Source organism: Spermophilus citellus, assembly GCF_964194105.1.
Source record: "Spermophilus citellus genome assembly, chromosome: 17".
Classification (NCBI taxonomy): Eukaryota; Metazoa; Chordata; class Mammalia; order Rodentia; family Sciuridae; genus Spermophilus; species Spermophilus citellus.
In genome coordinates, this window is record NC_138199.1 from 72,031,975 (window position 1) to 72,049,261 (window position 17,287).

At 56.0% G+C, this 17,287-nt stretch overlaps 2 protein-coding genes across 2 annotated transcripts in view; both read right to left on the minus strand.

Moving 5' to 3' along the window:
* LOC308635603 (CMRF-35-like molecule 4) overlaps positions 1–4,703 on the minus strand; it is a 69,713-nt gene extending 65,010 nt beyond the window's left edge. Inside the window, exons 1-2 of the mRNA XM_081270069.1 lie at positions 4,336–4,703; positions 313–648 (exon numbers count right to left, since the gene is read on the minus strand). Of these exons, the coding sequence (XP_081126195.1) occupies positions 313–648; positions 4,336–4,396 (397 nt within the window). The 5' untranslated portion in view covers positions 4,397–4,703. The remainder of the gene's footprint in view (positions 1–312; positions 649–4,335) is intronic.
* LOC308635595 (polymeric immunoglobulin receptor-like) overlaps positions 1–17,287 on the minus strand; it is a 191,313-nt gene that overhangs the window by 9,716 nt on the left and 164,310 nt on the right. The gene's annotated exons all lie outside the window — the stretch shown is intronic.

Genomic DNA, 17,287 nt, shown 5'->3' on the forward strand with positions numbered 1-17,287 from the left:
TCATTGCAAAGACCACTTGTCACTCGTGCTGCCTCTGCCCACTGCACCATTCAGGCCTTCTGCCCCTCTGCTCTGCCCTGGGTGTCCACACAAGCTCTGCCTGTCCCTGTCCCCAGGGCCCAGGGCGGGCTCTGGCTCTCTCCCCTGCAGGCTCTGCTCTGCCTCCTTCCCTGATGGGCAGCTCCTCAGGGCTGGGCAGACTGTGGGCTGCTCTCAACCCTTGGACTCCCTCCCAGGCTCCAGCTGTTGCTTTCTGATTCTTCCCCAGGTGTCCAGGTCCAGGCAGCCCAGGAGCTGGTGGGAGGGGCTCACCTGGCTGCACGGCCACCTGAACTTTGAAGGACGGGTCAAAGCCTTTGTGCCACGGTGTGTCCACCCGGCACTCATAGGAGCCTGTGTCCTCCAGGGTGAGGCGCTCCATGGTCACTGTGAAGCTGAGGTTTGCAGGGTGGTCGCTGATGGACACTCGGCCGCTCTGCACCTCTCCCTCTGAGCCTGTAGTCTTCACAATATCTTTACAATAGAAAAGTGAGTTTTTGCACCACAGTTTGTCATTGTCCTTGAATTCTTCGCCATAGTGACACTGCACGGTCAGGGATCCTCCCACGGTGCCCATCACCTTGCTGGGGCCACTCAGAGGAACACAGTCTGAAAAACAAAATTTGGAGGCCTTCAGGACCTTTGGCCTGACCTGAGACTGTGGGACCCCTGAGTCACAGCCCTGACCTGAGACTGTGGGACCCCTGAGTCACAGCCCTGACCTGGGACTGTGGGACCCCCCAGTGCACAACCCTGACCCGGGACTGTGGGACCCCCCAGTGCATAGCCCCGACCTGAGACTGTGGGACCCCTGAGTGCACAGCCCCGGGGCCCCACCTCTTCCTTGTCCCTCCAGTGCCTGCTGCGCCTGGCACAGGGAGACCACTGTGGCCGCACCCGCAGAGCACAGCTGCCCACAGCTGCCCAGTAGCCCCTCCATCCCTCTGCCAGGGCCAGTAGGACCCCCCTCTCCCAGCCTTGGGGTGAGGTCCACTGCAGAGAAGGCCTTGTGACACTGTCACAGGTGGGACACTCTCTGAGAAGCTCAGTAGCAACTGCCGAGGTGAAGCCACAGGGGCCTCAGATGAACCCGGGCTTGGGCCTCAGCTCTAGTTTGCATCCTCTGTGTGCTCAGGGCCAGGGCCTGACCTCTCTGCGCCTCAGATGCCAGCCGCAAAGTGGAGGGTGACCATGCCAACCTGACATGGCATCTGGGGGTTCATGGAAGGTCATGTTAGGATGGGGCCAGGTCAGTGGAGAGGCTGCCCAGCATGCAGCAGGCCAGGCTCCACCAGCCCCAGGAAACAAAGGAGGGAGGAGGAAAGAGCCGTCCTGGCTGTCACTGTCTGCAGGTCATGTTAGTGACACTCAGGAAATGCTGCTGCTCAATGCCCTCGACCAAGAAAACAGGAGCTCCATCAGATGTGACCCGACAAAACCAGGAAACCCCTGTCTAGTCCAAATGAGAAATGGAGAGAGGAAGTAGTCACAGGTAGAGAGAGTTAAGGGCCCAGAGGAGACTTTGTAGAATTTATAGGCCGTGTGCGATGGCACATGCCTCTAATATCAGGGGCTCGGGAGGCTGAGGCAGGAGGATCTCAAGTTCAAAGCCAGCCTCAGCAAAAGCAAGGTGCTAAGCAACTCAATGAGACCCTGTCTCTAAATATATATATATACACACAGAATAGAGCTTGGAATGTGACTCAGTGTCAGAGTGTCCCTGAGTCAATCCCTGGTACCCATCCCGCCCAAAAACCTCTCAATAAATAAATGTGCAACCTGGATAAATGTGATTTTCCAGAAAAACAAAAATGACTAAAATTGGCACGTATTAAGTAGTTAGTAATGAATGTCAACCTCAGCCCTCTTTCATCAGGATGCTGTCCCCCACCTCTCCTGTCCCCACCTCCCCCGTCCCCTCCTCTCCTTGCTGTGGGTTGCTGGCTCCCTCAACAGGGTCTTGTTCCTTGCACTGACTTGTGACCTCCCCCTTACCTGCCACACCCAGTCTTGCCTCTCAGGATTGCTCTAAATCCTCCTTAAACCTAAAGTGGAGAGGAGAAAAGGAGAAGAGGAGGAAAGAGGGAGGACACAGTGGAGGAGTAGGAGAAGGAGGGGACACAGTGGAGGAGGAGAAGGAGGAGGATACAGTGGAGGAGGAAGAGGAGGAGGACACAGTGGAGGAGGAGGAGGAGGAGGAGGAGGAGCAGGAGGAGGCGGCGGCCAGAGCACAAGGGAAAGGAAAATCACCCCAGTCTCTACAAGTCTGTAACCTGGAGGAAGGGAATTATTTTCTAGGGAAATACAAATGACCAACCTAAGCCAGAAATAGAGGGGCTTCTCAAAACAGACGGACATTAATGAGAGTCATCAAGGAGTCCTCCCCCACCCCACCCCACCCAGAAAATGACCACAGCCGCACAGTTGACAGTTCTCTCAGTTCTCTCAAACCTCAGGCCAGGATGCGGCTCAGCGTAGAGTCATCCCCAGCAACTCTGAGGCTCGGGGCTCAGACCCCAATACCAAAAGCAAAACCCCTTCAAGACACACACAGCTCCAATTCACTCAACTTTACAGAAAATACTGAACCAGGGAAATCCCTGCAAGGATTTTCATGAACTCAGCTTAGTATACTGAGATGGAATCTGGCCAACTGTCTCTGTGTATGGGTGGGCATGGGGGGACAGGTACTAGGAATTGAACCCAGGGACACTGGGCCATCAGGTCACATCCCCAGCCCCTTGAAAACTGTATTTTGAGACAGGGTCTCAGTAAGCTGCTGAGGCTGGCCTTGACTTCGATGGCCCTGCCTTACACTCCCGAGTTGTGGGGTTACAGGTGAGCATCACCCCACCTGGGCCAAATCTCTTTCTATAATTCACCCGCTTAGAAGTTCAAAGAAGAAAGAAAATCAGCTCCTCAGATCAGGAAAAGCTCTCTCTTGCCTGTTGCTGTTGTGCTCAAATGCTCTGTGGGGGCTGGAGTGGGGTCAGGGTAGAGCCCTTGCCTAGTGGCACAGGGCCCTGGGTTACATCCCCCACAGAGGGAGAGGGACAGATGGGAGGGAGGGAGGGTGAGAGAGAGGGAGGGAAGCTTTGTGGACAGATATGGGTGGACGGACTCCTCACTCCTCATAGGGACCACTGGCCAGCGTCCCCTGAGGCAGGGCCAGGCAGATGAGCACAGCCACAGGGGCTCATTGGGCCTGCACCAGGCCTGGGCTGAAGGAACCACAGAGAAACAGGTACCAGGAAGGAGCCCCCTGTCCTCGGCCCATGCAGACGCCATGAAAACACAGGAAGACCCTGGGAATCAACAGAGACGCTGGCCACGGGAGGACGTCCAGCCCCAGTGAATCCACAAAGCCACATTCCCCAGAGTCACTGTGTTTACACTGCAAATATTACTAGGAAAAGCACAGACCGGATAGGAGCAACCAAGAGTTCTAAGATATTCTGCATGTAAGGTAAATGAAATAAAATAAACCTGTCCTGGGCCTCACCAAGACCACAGGGTGAACGCTGCTGGGGACGTACGCCTGAGGAGGTCTGGTCCTGCATGGGAAGACTCTGCCCTCCCAGCAGTTCTGCCCGGAGAAGGTCTCCTCCCTGCCCTCCCAGGATCTCCCGCTCCCTGCCCACTGCCCTTCCCTCTCTCCTGTCCCCACCTGCCCTGTCCCTACATCTCCTGTCCCCACCTCTCCTTTCCTCCCTCTCCTGTCCCCCCTGCCCTGTCCCTACATCTCCTGTCCCCACCTCTCCTTTCCTCCCTCTCCTGTCCCCACCTGTCCTCCTGTGGACCACTGACCCCTGGGCCTCCACCAGGACTCTTCCCACCCAGCCTCCAGGTGCCCTGGCTGAACCCACCTGTCCCTGAGATGGAGGCCTTCTCCTCCTCGGTCCACTCCTTCCTCTGTACCCCAAACTGGTGGACCTGGGGGGCCTCCCCAACACAGGCCCCAGGTGTGCTCTGGTGCCCCCTCCACCCCACCCCGTCCACCCGCCCTGCTCTCCCTGTCCTGTTCCCCCAGACCTCTCTCAGGGCCCCTCCTGGGCAGCACCCTTGGCCCTGGGGAGCACACTGGCTCCTCCAAGATCAGGTGGGCTCAGGGGAGCCCTTGTCCCTTCTCTCCCAGGGGTGTGGTTTTGAGGAGTCCATCTTACATCATGGACACAGCGCACCCCATTCTGCGTCTGCACAGAGATGTGCAGCTGGGGCTCCTCACGTGATGCCTCCTGGCCCCCCTCCTGCCTTCCCTCCCTTCTGCAGACCCTCCCTGGACAGAGGGCCCCTCACCTGGGAGCCAGAGAAGCAGCAGAGCCAAGGGTGGCCAGGCCGTCAGGCCCCTGGGGCTCATTTCTCCTGCACAGATGTCACCGCCGGGCGCCAGGCCCTACTGGACCCGAGGCTCCAGTCCCCTGGGGAGGGTCAGTCTCCAGGGCTCCCACTTCTGCTTTTCTCTGGGCGGCTGCTTCCCGCTTGTCCTCTTTAGTCTGTTCCTGGGGCTGGGGAGAAAATGGAGAAGGTGCAGGGGCCAAGCGGCCCCCGAGGTGGCCCTGGGCCTGTGCTGTCCTATGAAAGCCAGGGAGGGGAAGGTGTGGTGTGTGGGACCCGCCTGGCCCCAAGGTGGCAGGACTGCCCTCACCCCAGGTCTGCAGGGCCAGGCTTCCTTCTGGCCCTGTCCCTCCTCCTCTTCTCCTTGTGGTCAGGATGGCACCAGTGGGAGGGGCACACAGAGCCTGTGTCCTCAGCACTGGGCCTGCCCCGCGGGAGGCCAACCTGGAACTGCCCCTCCATGAGCCCAGTCTAGGCCTGACCCCAGGTTGGCACAGTGGCCCTAGAGTCCTGAATGGTTCCTGGTCCTGGAAATGTGTCCTCAATCTGACTGTGACATCCACAGGCGGTGACATCCCCCCTCCCGTGTAGCCCCTGTGTCCCTGAGCTGGGATCCAGCAAGGCTGCAGGGACCCCCCCCTCCACACGCCTGTGATAGTGCCCCCAGCTGGCACAGAGTGACCGTGTGAGCACAGGGTGCCCTCATCCTAACGTGTAACACGTCACCCAGCAGCTTGAGCTTTTGAGTCAGGGCACCCACCCACCCCAGGGAGCCCACACTAGCTCTGAGGTCCCAAGATTGTCCCCTCCTGCTGCTCCGCAGGAGATTCACTGTCCTCCTTCCCCCTGGCCACAGGAGGACCCTCCCAAGAGGCTTGATGGTTCTACTGCTGGAAGGTGAGCACACAGCCTGGCAGAGCTTGGGGACATTTTTCTAACAGCCAGGCAAGGTGACAGTCACCTATAATCCCAGCTACTTAGGAGGCTGAGTTGGGAGGATCACTTGAGTCCAGGATTTCAAGGCCAGTCTGGGCCTCATAATGAGGCCCTTTATCAAAAAGAGAAGACAAATTCTATGACAATGTCATGGTAGACTACGGCCTGAGGAGACCAAGACGCTCTGGTGTTCATCTTGTTGAGCTAATCAGGGGTGTGAGAGAGGGCCAGGTTTAGTGGATTTCCTGCCTGATCATGGGCACAGTCCCAGAAATAATGTATGTGTGTAATAATCACACACACACACACACACACACACACACACACACACACCCTGAGGATTGAACCCATCCTCAATCCTTTTTTTTTTTTTTTTTTTTGAGACAGAGTCTCACTAAGTTGCTGAGGCTGGCCTTGAACTTGCAGCTCTCCTGTCTCAGCCCCCTACATTGCTGAGATTACAGGCATGAGACACGACACCTGGCCCCTGACATCGCTTTTAGTTGTACCATGATCCCAAAGTCATTGCTGCAGGCTCCTGTGTCCAGAATACACAAAGAAGCAGGAGGCTAGATACTCGTGTGGCTTGTGCACTGGCCACCAAATGACACAGCAGGGAGAACCTGGCAAATCACCTGGAGATGCAGTTCTCCTTAGGGATGGGAGAGAAACGTCGGAACTTCTGCAGGAGGAACAGGTCCTGGATCCCATCCTTGCCATGCCTGGTGCTACTTGTCTTTTGTCCCTAGCCCCAGATCCAGATCCAACCTCCCTGTTGCCTCCAAGCTTCTTACTGCAGACGTGTCCCCTTGGAGAGAGACGGTCCCAATTCGGGAACAACACTTTTGAGTGTTTTCATAGCCACCATGTGACTTGTTCCCACAAAGGACCTGTTGTTATTGACCTTGAGCATAAGACACAGGTTCTACCCAAGGTCACTTGATGGCAAGTGGGAAGACTCAGGTGATGCAAGGTGACCTCATGACCTCAGAAACCCAGGAGGCAGCACCTTCCCACAGCTTCTTGTACCCATCACCAGACCCAATGCAGAGGGAGACGAACCCGAGGACCCCAGGGCTGAGCCCCCTTTCAGGGCAAGAAGAGGGGTCCTGCCACAGCCACAAAGCCTCTGGCCCTGGTTACAGTCTCTTCCCACTGTGGACACAAGCGCTGGAGGCCAGGGGAAGGGTTTTGGTGGTGATGCACTGAGTCCTGCCGGCTGGAGGGTACTCAGGAAAGATCTGGGTGTGGACAAGCTGAGGAGGCACTAGGCAGGGCTCTGCCCTCCAAGGCAGCACAGTCAGAGCCCCTCCCACCCCGCAGCCTTCTCCTCCCTCCACCACTTCCTCCCCCAGGAAGTCTGAGTTGGTCTCAGGGAGACCACTGACTGGTGGGTGCCTCTGCAGTGCAGCCAGAGCCCGGCACCAGGCCCTGAGAAGCAGGAGGCCGCTCACTGTGGTGAGGCCCAGGGGGAAGAAGATTTGACAGCCCAGGGAGCACCTGATGGAGGCTGAGAATAACTGATAGCCACAAAGGGCCCCATGTCCTGAGCTTCTGTGGCCAAGTGCACACAGCTGGGGCTCACACCTGTAAGATCCAGAGACAGAGCAGACCGGCAGGACACACTGCCAGGGAGGACAGCCAGAGGACAGAGGCTCCTGGTTTCTCTTCCCCGGGGCTGGGTGAGACCAGCTGCGGTGGCCTGACCCCACCCACCCTCCTGCCCCTCCTTGGGAACCAGGGCTGGGTGCAGCTCGGTGTCAGAGCACTGCCCAGCACAGCAGGGCCCTGCTCAACCCTAGACCTAGACTGTGGACCAGACCAGAAAATGAGGGAGAGACCACACGGGAGTCAGGCCTGGCCTGGGGGACCTGTGTTCCAGGCATCCTTCAGTCCCTGGGCACAGTCCACCCCTGCGGGTCATGGTGGCCATGACATGTCCCCCTCCTGTCCTGGGGTGCTGTGGTTAGGATGGACAGAGGAAGAGGAAGCTACAAGCAGCCAGAGGCCCTGGACCCTCCCCAGGCCTAAGTTTCTAGCCCGTGAAGCCCTGTTCCACATAGCCCTGTCCTCTCTCTCCAGAGAGGAGCAGAAAGGAGACCTGGGCCAGCAGCTGGCCTGCAGAGCTCAGCAGGGGCTCCCAGGACCCACTCAGGAAGGGAGCAGAACTCAGGAACTGGCTCCCCCTGGAGGGAGAAGGCTCTGGCTTCCCCATGTCACACTGCAGAGTTGGGGACATGCTCAGTGGATATTCATTGGCTGGAAGGGAACAGGGTTGGGTGGGGCTCTTCCACATCATTCCTCATCTACAGCCTCCCTGTTGTACCCCCTCACTCCCCCGGGGTTCACACAGTCACCATCTCAGGAGACACAGCCCCCTCAGGGCCACCTCCCACACCCTTGACCCCTACAGTGCTCATTTCTGTGTTTGATCACCTGGGTGCCCTGCACACCCTCCTTCTCCAGGAAAGACTGTAGGACTTTAGGAAAACAAGGACCACAAGGCCCTGCAGCCTCAGCTCACCCAGGAATTGGGCAGAGGGCCCCAGAGCCACTGCACGGCCCAGGGTGGGGGGACAAGAATTGGGCACAGGGACAGAAGGCTTCCCTCAAGCTCTTTCCAAACTGCCCAGCAGGAAGAAGGGAGGGGTGGAATAAAGACATGCAAATGTGTCAAAGGATCCTGCCTTGCACTTATGTCACGTTATACCTCAATAAAATACAGGTCCCAGCGACTCGGGAGGAGGAGGGGGCAGGGGCAACATGGGGCTGCTGATCCAGACACACACGTCCCCAGAGACACGGAGATGGCAGGACCTGAGAGAAGCCTCTCCCAGCAATGAACTAGTGACCCTCTGAGTCACAGGCACTTGCCAGGGACCCCTCCACAGGTGACCAGGGGCAGGAGGTGGGTGAGAGGCACCTGACAGCAGGGAGGTCCCCTGCTGTGACAACAGGCCTCCACAGCTGGGAAGGCGGGAGCCTGAGTGGCAGGTGTGTCCTCGTCAGTTTTCTCATTGCAGAAGGGGACACTGCCAGCTCCTGCCTGGTGGGAGGTGGGATTCTTCTCCACTGCCCAGGCGTCGTGGCCTCAGGCTGATGCTGCTCACTCCTGGGTGGGGTGGCACTTACAAGTGGGGAGATGGCCGTGCCTTGGTGGCTTCGGCAGTGGGGGACACGGAGCCCACCGTGGCATCCCATCAGGACTCTACCTATGAGGGTGCTGAGGGCCAGTTTCCTCCTGGTCTGTTATGGAGACAGGAAAGTCCAGGAGGCAGGTAGGAAAGAGACTCGGAGCTGCAGGGCGTCTCGCCCAGAGCCTCCTGGACCCAGAGCTGCAGACTGAACCTGGAAGGGGCTCCCACGCTCCCTGTCCTTGGCTGAGGACCACAGGTAACTGTCTCCCTTTATTAACCCACCTGCCTCCTAGAGGAAGAAAACTCTCAACATGCCAGAGTCTCGGCCCCATGGAGGGTGGCCCCATTGCCAGAGAGGCCCAAGGCACAGGGGATAGTGGAACCCAGTGGCCCAGGGGCAGATTCCTCACCCGAAGGCTGCACCAGGGGCCTCTCCCAGGGCCCTCGAGCCGCCCCAAGAAGCCATCGTGGTCCACAGAGCCGGCTCCCTCAGCCTCACCCAGGACCCCAGCCCTAGTGTCAGGGCTGAATGTGACCCCCACAAACTCACATAACAGAGTCCTTGTCCCCAGTACCTCAGAGGTGACCTGTTTGGAGACAGGGTCTCTACAGAGATAAGCGAGTTATGAAGAGGTCTTTAGGGTGGGCCCTAACCCAATGTGACTGTGTCCCCATGGAAAAGAGAGCTGTGTACCCAGACGCACAGTGGGAAGGTGATGTGAAGACACCCAGGGACGGCCACCTGCAAGGCAAGGAGGGGCCTGGGGCAGAGACCCTTCCTCACCCTCCCAGAGGGACCAGCCTGCCCACACCTGGGTCGGGACGTCAGCCTCCAGCACTGAGATGGGCAGTTCCCGCTGTGAGCCCTCAGTCTGGGCCTTCTGTTAGGACACGGGCCCTCACTCACGGGGCCCAAGGGATGCACCAGGAACCGCCCTCTTGATGACCACAGAGGGACACCCTCATCCCAGCCCAGGTGTCCCCCAGCCCCACACTCCAATCTGAGACAAGGCCTCTCCCAGGTGACAGCAAAGCCCCCATGAGGGAAGCCCTCGTCCCCAGCAGAGGTCCCCTGACCCGCGTGCACACAGGGACTCTGGAAATCCTTCAGAGCTTGAGCTAAGTGAGGCCGTCTCTGTGTGCGCCTTCCATGTGGAGGGACCGTCCAGGGAGATGCCTCTTCTGGGCTCAGGAGTGGAGGAACCTGGGGGCATCAGCCCTCTGACATGGGATGGATTCCGCTGGAAGCAAGATCCAGTGCCTCTGGCACATACAGGTGGTGGCCCTGTGTCTGCCTGGTTCTGTTCTGACCGTAAGTTCAGGCTGCGGGGCGCACCCGCAGTACAGCACTGAGGCTTGGGGTTCCTTCCCAGCTGCTGGGGACCCCAGTCGAGGGCTTAGCCCGAGCTCGACCTGAGGATGCCCCGCTGGACAGAAAGGTGTGATGCAGCCACCATGACCACTTCACTCCAGCCTTGGTCTGACCTGGCAAAGGATGCGGGGACCAGGGCCCCTCAGCCTGTTGTCTGATGGACTGTCCTGGGAATGGCACCAGAGCTGTCCGTCTTCTCTAGCTCTAGTAGTGACCTCAGTGGAGCTTCTTCATCCAGGGTGCTCTGACCTGATGGGTCCCCAGCTCTTCTTCTGGTTTCACACACCTGGGCTCCTCTTGGTGCTGAGTCCTCATCCCTCAGGTGGAAGCTGTGTCTTCTGGTCCTCCTGCCCCAGATCTAGATATGGGGGACCGGCACTCATGGTGGGTGGACTTCGGGATGAAGGGGAGAATGACTCGCTGGGACCCCCTCAGTGCACTCAGTCCTCCACCTGTCCTGAACGTTTCCTACTCAGGTTAGGGAGGAAAGCAAGAGGATGAAGCCTGGAGCCCAGGGATGCACCTGGTCCTTAGAGTCACCTGTGACCCCCTCTCTCCTGGCTGGACTCTGAAAGGCTCTGTGGGGAACCTTGGCTCCTGCCACTCCTTTGCATAGGGATTTCCTCCAGGTGTCCACCCCCCTCCATTCAGTTCTGATCTCTGTTGCCTGCTCCATGCAGCCTTCCCCCTGACTTATGCTTCAGAATATCTGTTTGCATTTCCCCTCCTCCTCCTCCCCCTCAACCACCCTTCCCTCCCCCTCCCCCTCCCCCTCCACCTCTATCAACCTCCTCCCCCTCCTCCCCCTTGGAGACAGCTGCCATATTAGACCCTGCATCAGGGGCACAACACCCCAGGTGCCAACTCCAGAAGAGGATCTGCACTACAGGGATAGTCCCCCAACTGTCAGGAAACCCCCAACTCAGGTGTCAGGGGGCTGTGCTCAGCAAGCCTGGAGAGGCATTTACTCAGGTGTTGCAGCCAACTGCATAACAATGCAGGCTGTGGGATCAGACAGACCTGGCTCTTGCCCCATGGATAAGCTGCATGACTCTAGACAACTTATTTAAAACTCAGGGGGTTTTATTGATAAATTGGGCTCACACAATTGGTTAAGAGAAGTAAATGAGAAAACTTATGTGAAGTTTTAAGGACAGCGTGCTAGGTTAGGGTTAGCCCTCTGCTACTGTTAGGACTTGTGCAAAACTTCAGCCACTAGATGAAGAGTGAGATAAAAGAAGCCCAGGACAGGAGGCCAGGAGGAGGCTGGTGGGCAAGTCTTCCTCACTAGTAAGAAGACAACCTCTAACCTCTAACTGACATTAACTAGGATCTTTATTTAGAACCCACGGCTAAAACTCTTGAAGAAGAACAGTTTGGGGAAGGGGATGAGTGTTGTATTTTTTTTCCCCGAGATCTCCAGGGCCAGCTAAGGAGGGAGGGTCCCTCCTGGGTTGTCCTGTGGTTGTGGTGGCTCAGGACTGAGAGAAGGAAAAGGGCTCATCCCTAAGCTGGGAGCACTGGGCCACCTGAAAAGAGACATGGCCTTGCCCAGGCCATCACAGCTGGGTTCAGGACAGGTCCTTGCCCCACCGCCTTCATCTCTTTGGGAAACTGGAGCAAGCTTCTTTGAGAATCAGAAATTAATACAATTAGTCACATTAATAAAATACAGGGGAAAAGCCACAGAGCCATGTAAATAGATGCACTAAAAGCATCATATATCATTACTTTCCATGGTAGACTAGGTGAAGGGTGTCTATAAGCAACCAATGACAACAAACGGCAAATCATTAAAAGTCTTCCATTTAAAATCAAGAAGAAAATGAGAAGGTGGGAATTGCTACTATCATCCACTATTTTGAGCAACTTGCATGATACAAAAAGAAAAAGAAACAAACCATATAAGCCATGGAAAGGAAACTCTAAATCATGATAGATAATTGATCGTCTACAAACAAAAATGAAAGGAATTACTTAGGTTTGTCAGGGTTGCTGTATATATATGGATAGGAAATCAGGATACAAAAATCAACTATTTCTCTACACACCTGCAATAAATAATTTGAAAATGCAATTGAAAGATACCACTTAAAATAAAAATAAAAAAATAGGTTACAGAATTAAATTTAATAGACACATGAACAAGTTTCAAGAATAAAATACTATATTATCAAAAACATTTTAGAAGCTTAAAAAATAATCGGAGTAACATACCATGTTCATGGAGAGGGAAATTATCACATTGAAAGTCCCAAAGGTTTGTTTTTTTCTTTTTGGAAACTTGATTGGCTAAACTTGATAGAAGAGGAAATGGGCAGAGTTTGCAACAACCTTCCAATATCAAAGAAAATGTACAGTGACATGAGCTGGTTTAAAATAAAGCTGTAGTGATTAAAACTATGCCCTTGACTTAGCATGTAGGAAAAATCAAACATATACAACTAGACAAATTAAACAGGGTAGAGAGAGCAATCAGAAAAAGCTTCAGGCATATTCAGAAGTCAGTATAGACTAAGAGAGGCATTGCAGGACAGGAAGTGGAAGAAAGGAAAATGGTTCACCATCTCAGCCATAACCATTAGAAGTGGGTAAGCTGTGGGGAGCCACTCTGAATGACCCACACCTTCCATCCTGAAGTGACAGGCTCTGACTGGTCACTACATTTCATAGTGACCTGGACATTGTCCTGGTTCAGGAAGTTGAGGGATGTCTTCTGATGTAGGAGTGTCACCCATGGGGTTGAGCTACACTCACCTGCTCCTTTGTAATCCTACCCCTTTGCCCTGTTTGGTATGGAATGTTCCATGGAGATGCCCTTTGTGTGTCCCCTTCTCTTGCTCTGCCCTTGGGTGTGGCCTTCCTAGATGTCAGTCAACCTGCTGACAGCAGACATCAGGAAGCTAGACTCAGCCCCTGAAACCTGACCCCTGGCCTCATGGGAATGGCTTCTCCTCAATAAAAGGGGTCAGCCCTGTGCCCTCTCTCTCTCTCCATGGACTCCTGAGTTCAGAGGAGCCCTCACAGGACCCCCCACAGAAAGGTATCGCTCTCTGTGTGTGTGATCATTTCCTGAGCCCAGTTCACCTGGAGTGACCCAGAGTGTTTAGTTGCGAAATGTGACAGTAAAGACTTTCTTGTGAAGGGAAATTTCTTACGTTTTTAGAAGAGTATGGAGGAATTAAAAAATTTTTAGGGTACCAACAATTTGTTAAGCAAGAACAAAACCTATAAAGCATAAATGAAAATATAAAATAATTTGCTACATTAACTTTTTTTTAAGAGAAAGAGACAGAATTTTTTAATATTTTATTTTTTAGTTTTCGGTGGACACAACATCTATATTTTATTTTTATGTGGTGTTGAGGATCAAACCCAGCACCCCACATATGCCAGGCGAGCACATTACCACTTGAGCCACATCCCCAGCCCAAAATTAACATTTAAAACAGGAAGCCAGACATGATAAGGCACACATCTAATCCCACTTGGGAAGCTGATGCAGGAGGATCATGAGTTTGAGGCCAGTCTGGGTAAATTAGTGAGATCCTGTCTCAAATAAAATTTTAAAAGGGAGATGGAGGCATAGCCCAGTGGTAGACCACTTGCCTAGCTTGTGAGAGGCCCTGGGTTCAACCCCTAGTCAAGAAAGAAAGAAAGAAAGAAAGGGAGGGAGGGAGGGAGGAAGGAAGGAAGGAAGGAAGGAAGGAAGGAAGGAAGGAAGGAAGGAAGGAAGGAAGGAAAAAGAGTCTGTTTTCTCAAGATACCACAAAGTCAACAAACTGGGGAAAGATATTTAGGACACATGTAACTTACCAAGGACTTGTAAAGAATTTCTACAAACCTAAAATCAATATGGAAACACAGCCCCACAACAGAAAATAGAAGTTCACAAAGATGAAATCTAAGTCACACAGGTGGGCAGGAGTGACAGATCACACAGCCAGAGGCCACTTCCCACCCATTAACGGGGAGGCATGGGGAGTCTGGCAAGGTTCAGGGAGGGGTGGGCTGCTGGGGGAGGGGTGGGTACAGTGACCTGGAAATGGATGGGAAGGGCCTGGTAGAGTGGAGTCACAGGGGCAGTAAAGCCTAGGGCCAGGCTCCAGAGACATGTAGAACATGGGCCAGGGAACAGGGACAGGGATGTTGGGGGCAGCTTTGTGAGTGATAGAGGGAAAAACTCAATAAAAATAAAAAAGGAGAGAGGAAGACAGGGGAGAGGAGGAAGAGGAGGGGGAGAGAGAGAAAGCAAGAGGGGGGCCAAAGAGGACAGGAGGAGAGGAGAGGAGAGGGGAGGGGGGTGGGGGGAGAGAGAAGGGAAGGAAACAGATCAGAGGACAAGGGACAGGAGGAAGAGAGAATAGGACCAGAAGAGAAAGAAGAAACAAGAGCCCGGCACATCCAGGCAGCAACACCTCCATGTGGATGAGTCCCCAGGTCGAATGTCCAGGGGCCATCACAGGACTCGGGACTCAAGGGCGCATCAGGGCTGGGGTGTAGCTCAGAGATGGACACCAGGGAGGAGGAAAGACCAACATGAACATAAAATCCTGTTTATGTAAAGTTCAACAATGAGCAAAGCTAAACCTCGTGCCCAGGGGACCATACGCATGGAAGTGCAGACCTTCAAGCAGGTGGAGGAGGAGCATGCAGCCCTGTTAGGGCCCCCAGGAGGGTAGGAAGCAGGCACAGAGACCAGAAGGGCTGCATCACGTCAGCGGTGCCCGTGACAGGCTGGGCACACGGGCTGAGTGGCCTTGGCTGGAAGTGCACGCACTAGACACGCCTGTGTGTGTGTGATGAGCCAAGGAAAGGCTTCTAGAAGGTCACAAAGGCCTCAGAGTGGTCAATAGAAATGCAGACAAGTCAGGATGTCCCCTCCTCCAGCAGGGGGTGTCCCTGGAGGTGGCCTCAGGACAGCAGAGGTCACTGGTCCTCACAGTCATGTGCCTTCACCTGGACCTGGAGCTCCTCTGAGGCCTGTTCACCCAGAGGACAGCACTGAGCATGCTCAGGAGCAGGAGCACCTCCAAGACCAGGAGCAGGAGATGCACATTGATGACCAGGGGCCTGCGGGGGACATGGGAACCGTGAGCTGTCTCCTCACGGGGAGGCCCCAGTGCCCTGCACTTTGCCTCTGTCCCTTACACCCAGGTCCTGTGTCCCCTGGGGTCCCCATGAAGACCAACCCTGACCAAGGCAGTCCCACATAAAACATCTCGGTCCCCACATGACAGCCAAGAAGGGCCCTGGACTCAGCATGTAGGAAGGGCATGGCCACAGGAAAGACGTGGGGGGAGCCCAGGCGTCTAGCAGGGACCCGGGTCCAGGGAGGGATTTCTACCTCCCCTGCCACATCTGGGGGTACACCTGGGTGTGGGGGTGTGCCACCTGCCATGTGTCGACGTTTCCACCTTCAGGGAGAGGGGACTGTGTGTTCACCCACAAGTGGCCACGGCCATCCTTGTACAGGCCGCACGAGCTTGTGGACTCCCGGCTGCTGACGGAATGACCCAGCCCCAGCTCAGCCCCACCTGCCTCAGAGGACCCGGTCAGGAAAACAGGCTGACATTGTGACCAGGCGCGGGGACGGAGGCAGAGGGAGAGAGTGCCGGGCCACCAAGCACCTGCTCCCTGCCCAGCAGGTCCTGGGGCCCTGGGCAGGACACTTGTGCTCTCTCTTCCCTCTGCCTGGGCCGCCCTCTCCAGATCCCAGGTGCCTGTCCCCAGCCCTGCAGGCTCCACTCACATGGCCCTCTCAAGGCCTCCCCTGATGGTCCCGTGGCCCATCCCCCACCCCTCCACACTCACCCCCACCCAGGACCAGTCTGCCCAGCCCCCCTTGCTGTGTGTAGACCGACTGTGCTGACCTGTGCACTCCTGAACCCCCACAGGACAGTGCAGGCCACGCACGACTGTCAGGGTGGTGGCCACTGTGTCCCAGTGCCAAGAAGAGCACCTAGGACTCAGTAGGAGCCTCGTGGTGAAGGGTGGGATTGGCGAATGCAGGCGGGACCCAGAGGAGGAGACCCAAGTGCCCCCCCACAGGCCCCTCAACAGCGCTCACCCCCATCGGAAGAGCCCTGAGTCCAGGCCTTACCCAGGCTGTGGGTGGGCACTGGGGGTGTCCTCTCTGCTCGTGAGGGGCCAGGTGTGTGTTGGCAGGGACGTGGGAGGCCCCTGGGTGCTTGTGGCTCTCAGGGCTAGAGGCTGTGGTCAGGGCTGAGGGGGAGGCACAGGTCAGCACACTCTGTCCCTGGTTTGTTCTGACTCACCCAGGCCAGGTCACTCTGAGCCTGCTGGACAGACGTCCTGCATCCAGCAGTCTCCTGGCCACTGCTGGGCCTGAGCAGGGCTTCACCCCGCCCATCTCCAGGTGCACGGAGGCAGGAGCACTTCCGCTGGGAGGACTGGGTTCCAGAGGAGAGGCGGGGGCTCCTGGGAGGACTCTGCAGCAGGCCCGTCCATGCACCACACCCCTCCTCCTGCTCCTCCCTCCTGGGGACAATTACAGTGAGGCCTACTGTGTAGAGATTGACGCAGGGAAACCGGAGACACAGGGCTCTGGGCAGGGACATGGACAGAGACTTCAAATGACAGCAGAGATGGTCTGTGGCGTCCACAAGGGATGCTCTGACCCAGGACCACCAGGTCCACTAGGAGCAGAGTCCCCTTAGGAGTCAGGAAGCCTGCACAGTGGTATGGGGTCATTTTTAGAAGGACCCCAGGACCATTATGGAGGAGCTAGTGTCCCAGAGACCATCCACAGCGGAGAGGGGGCAGGTGACCCAAGTGAAGGTGCCCTTCTATAGGGGAAGCAAATGCTGTGAGGGTCCCGTCCCAGAGGGAGGGTGGAGCCAGGCCCAGGTGAGACACGGGTCTCCTCTGGAGAGGACATGACCCTCACCTGGTCAGGAAGTCAACAAAAAGCCAGGGACCCAACAGCCAGTCCCACCCCACTCCTGGAAGGTTCTAGACCTGGACTTTAGAGTGGGGCCCAGAGGGACACTGGAACAACATAGGTGTGCTGTGTGTGCTCACACAGGTGTCTGCAGGCATGCACACACACACACACACACACACACACACACACACACACACACCAGAAACCTGCTTTCACAAAGGCCTGTGCGCACAGACACCTGTTCTGAATCATGGAATCACCAAGAGCACGCTCTCCTCCCCCGTGACTTTCTAGGGAGGGAAAGGCCGTAATCTTAGGTATTATTTTGCAGAACTCTGAGTCTGTGAATCACGGACCCCAGGGGCCAAGGAGCCCCACGTTTGCAGCCAGTTGTCAGAAGTCCCGGGACCTGGGCTGCCCCAAAGAGCAGCTGGTGTGGGGTCCTGGGGTCAGAGCCCTTAACCTGTGGGTCTGCATGGACTGCAGTGGTCAGCACCAGGAGCCAACTGCCCCCCGGGTGAGGTCAGGTGGGGAGCCCATGACCCCAGGGATGGCCTGTGC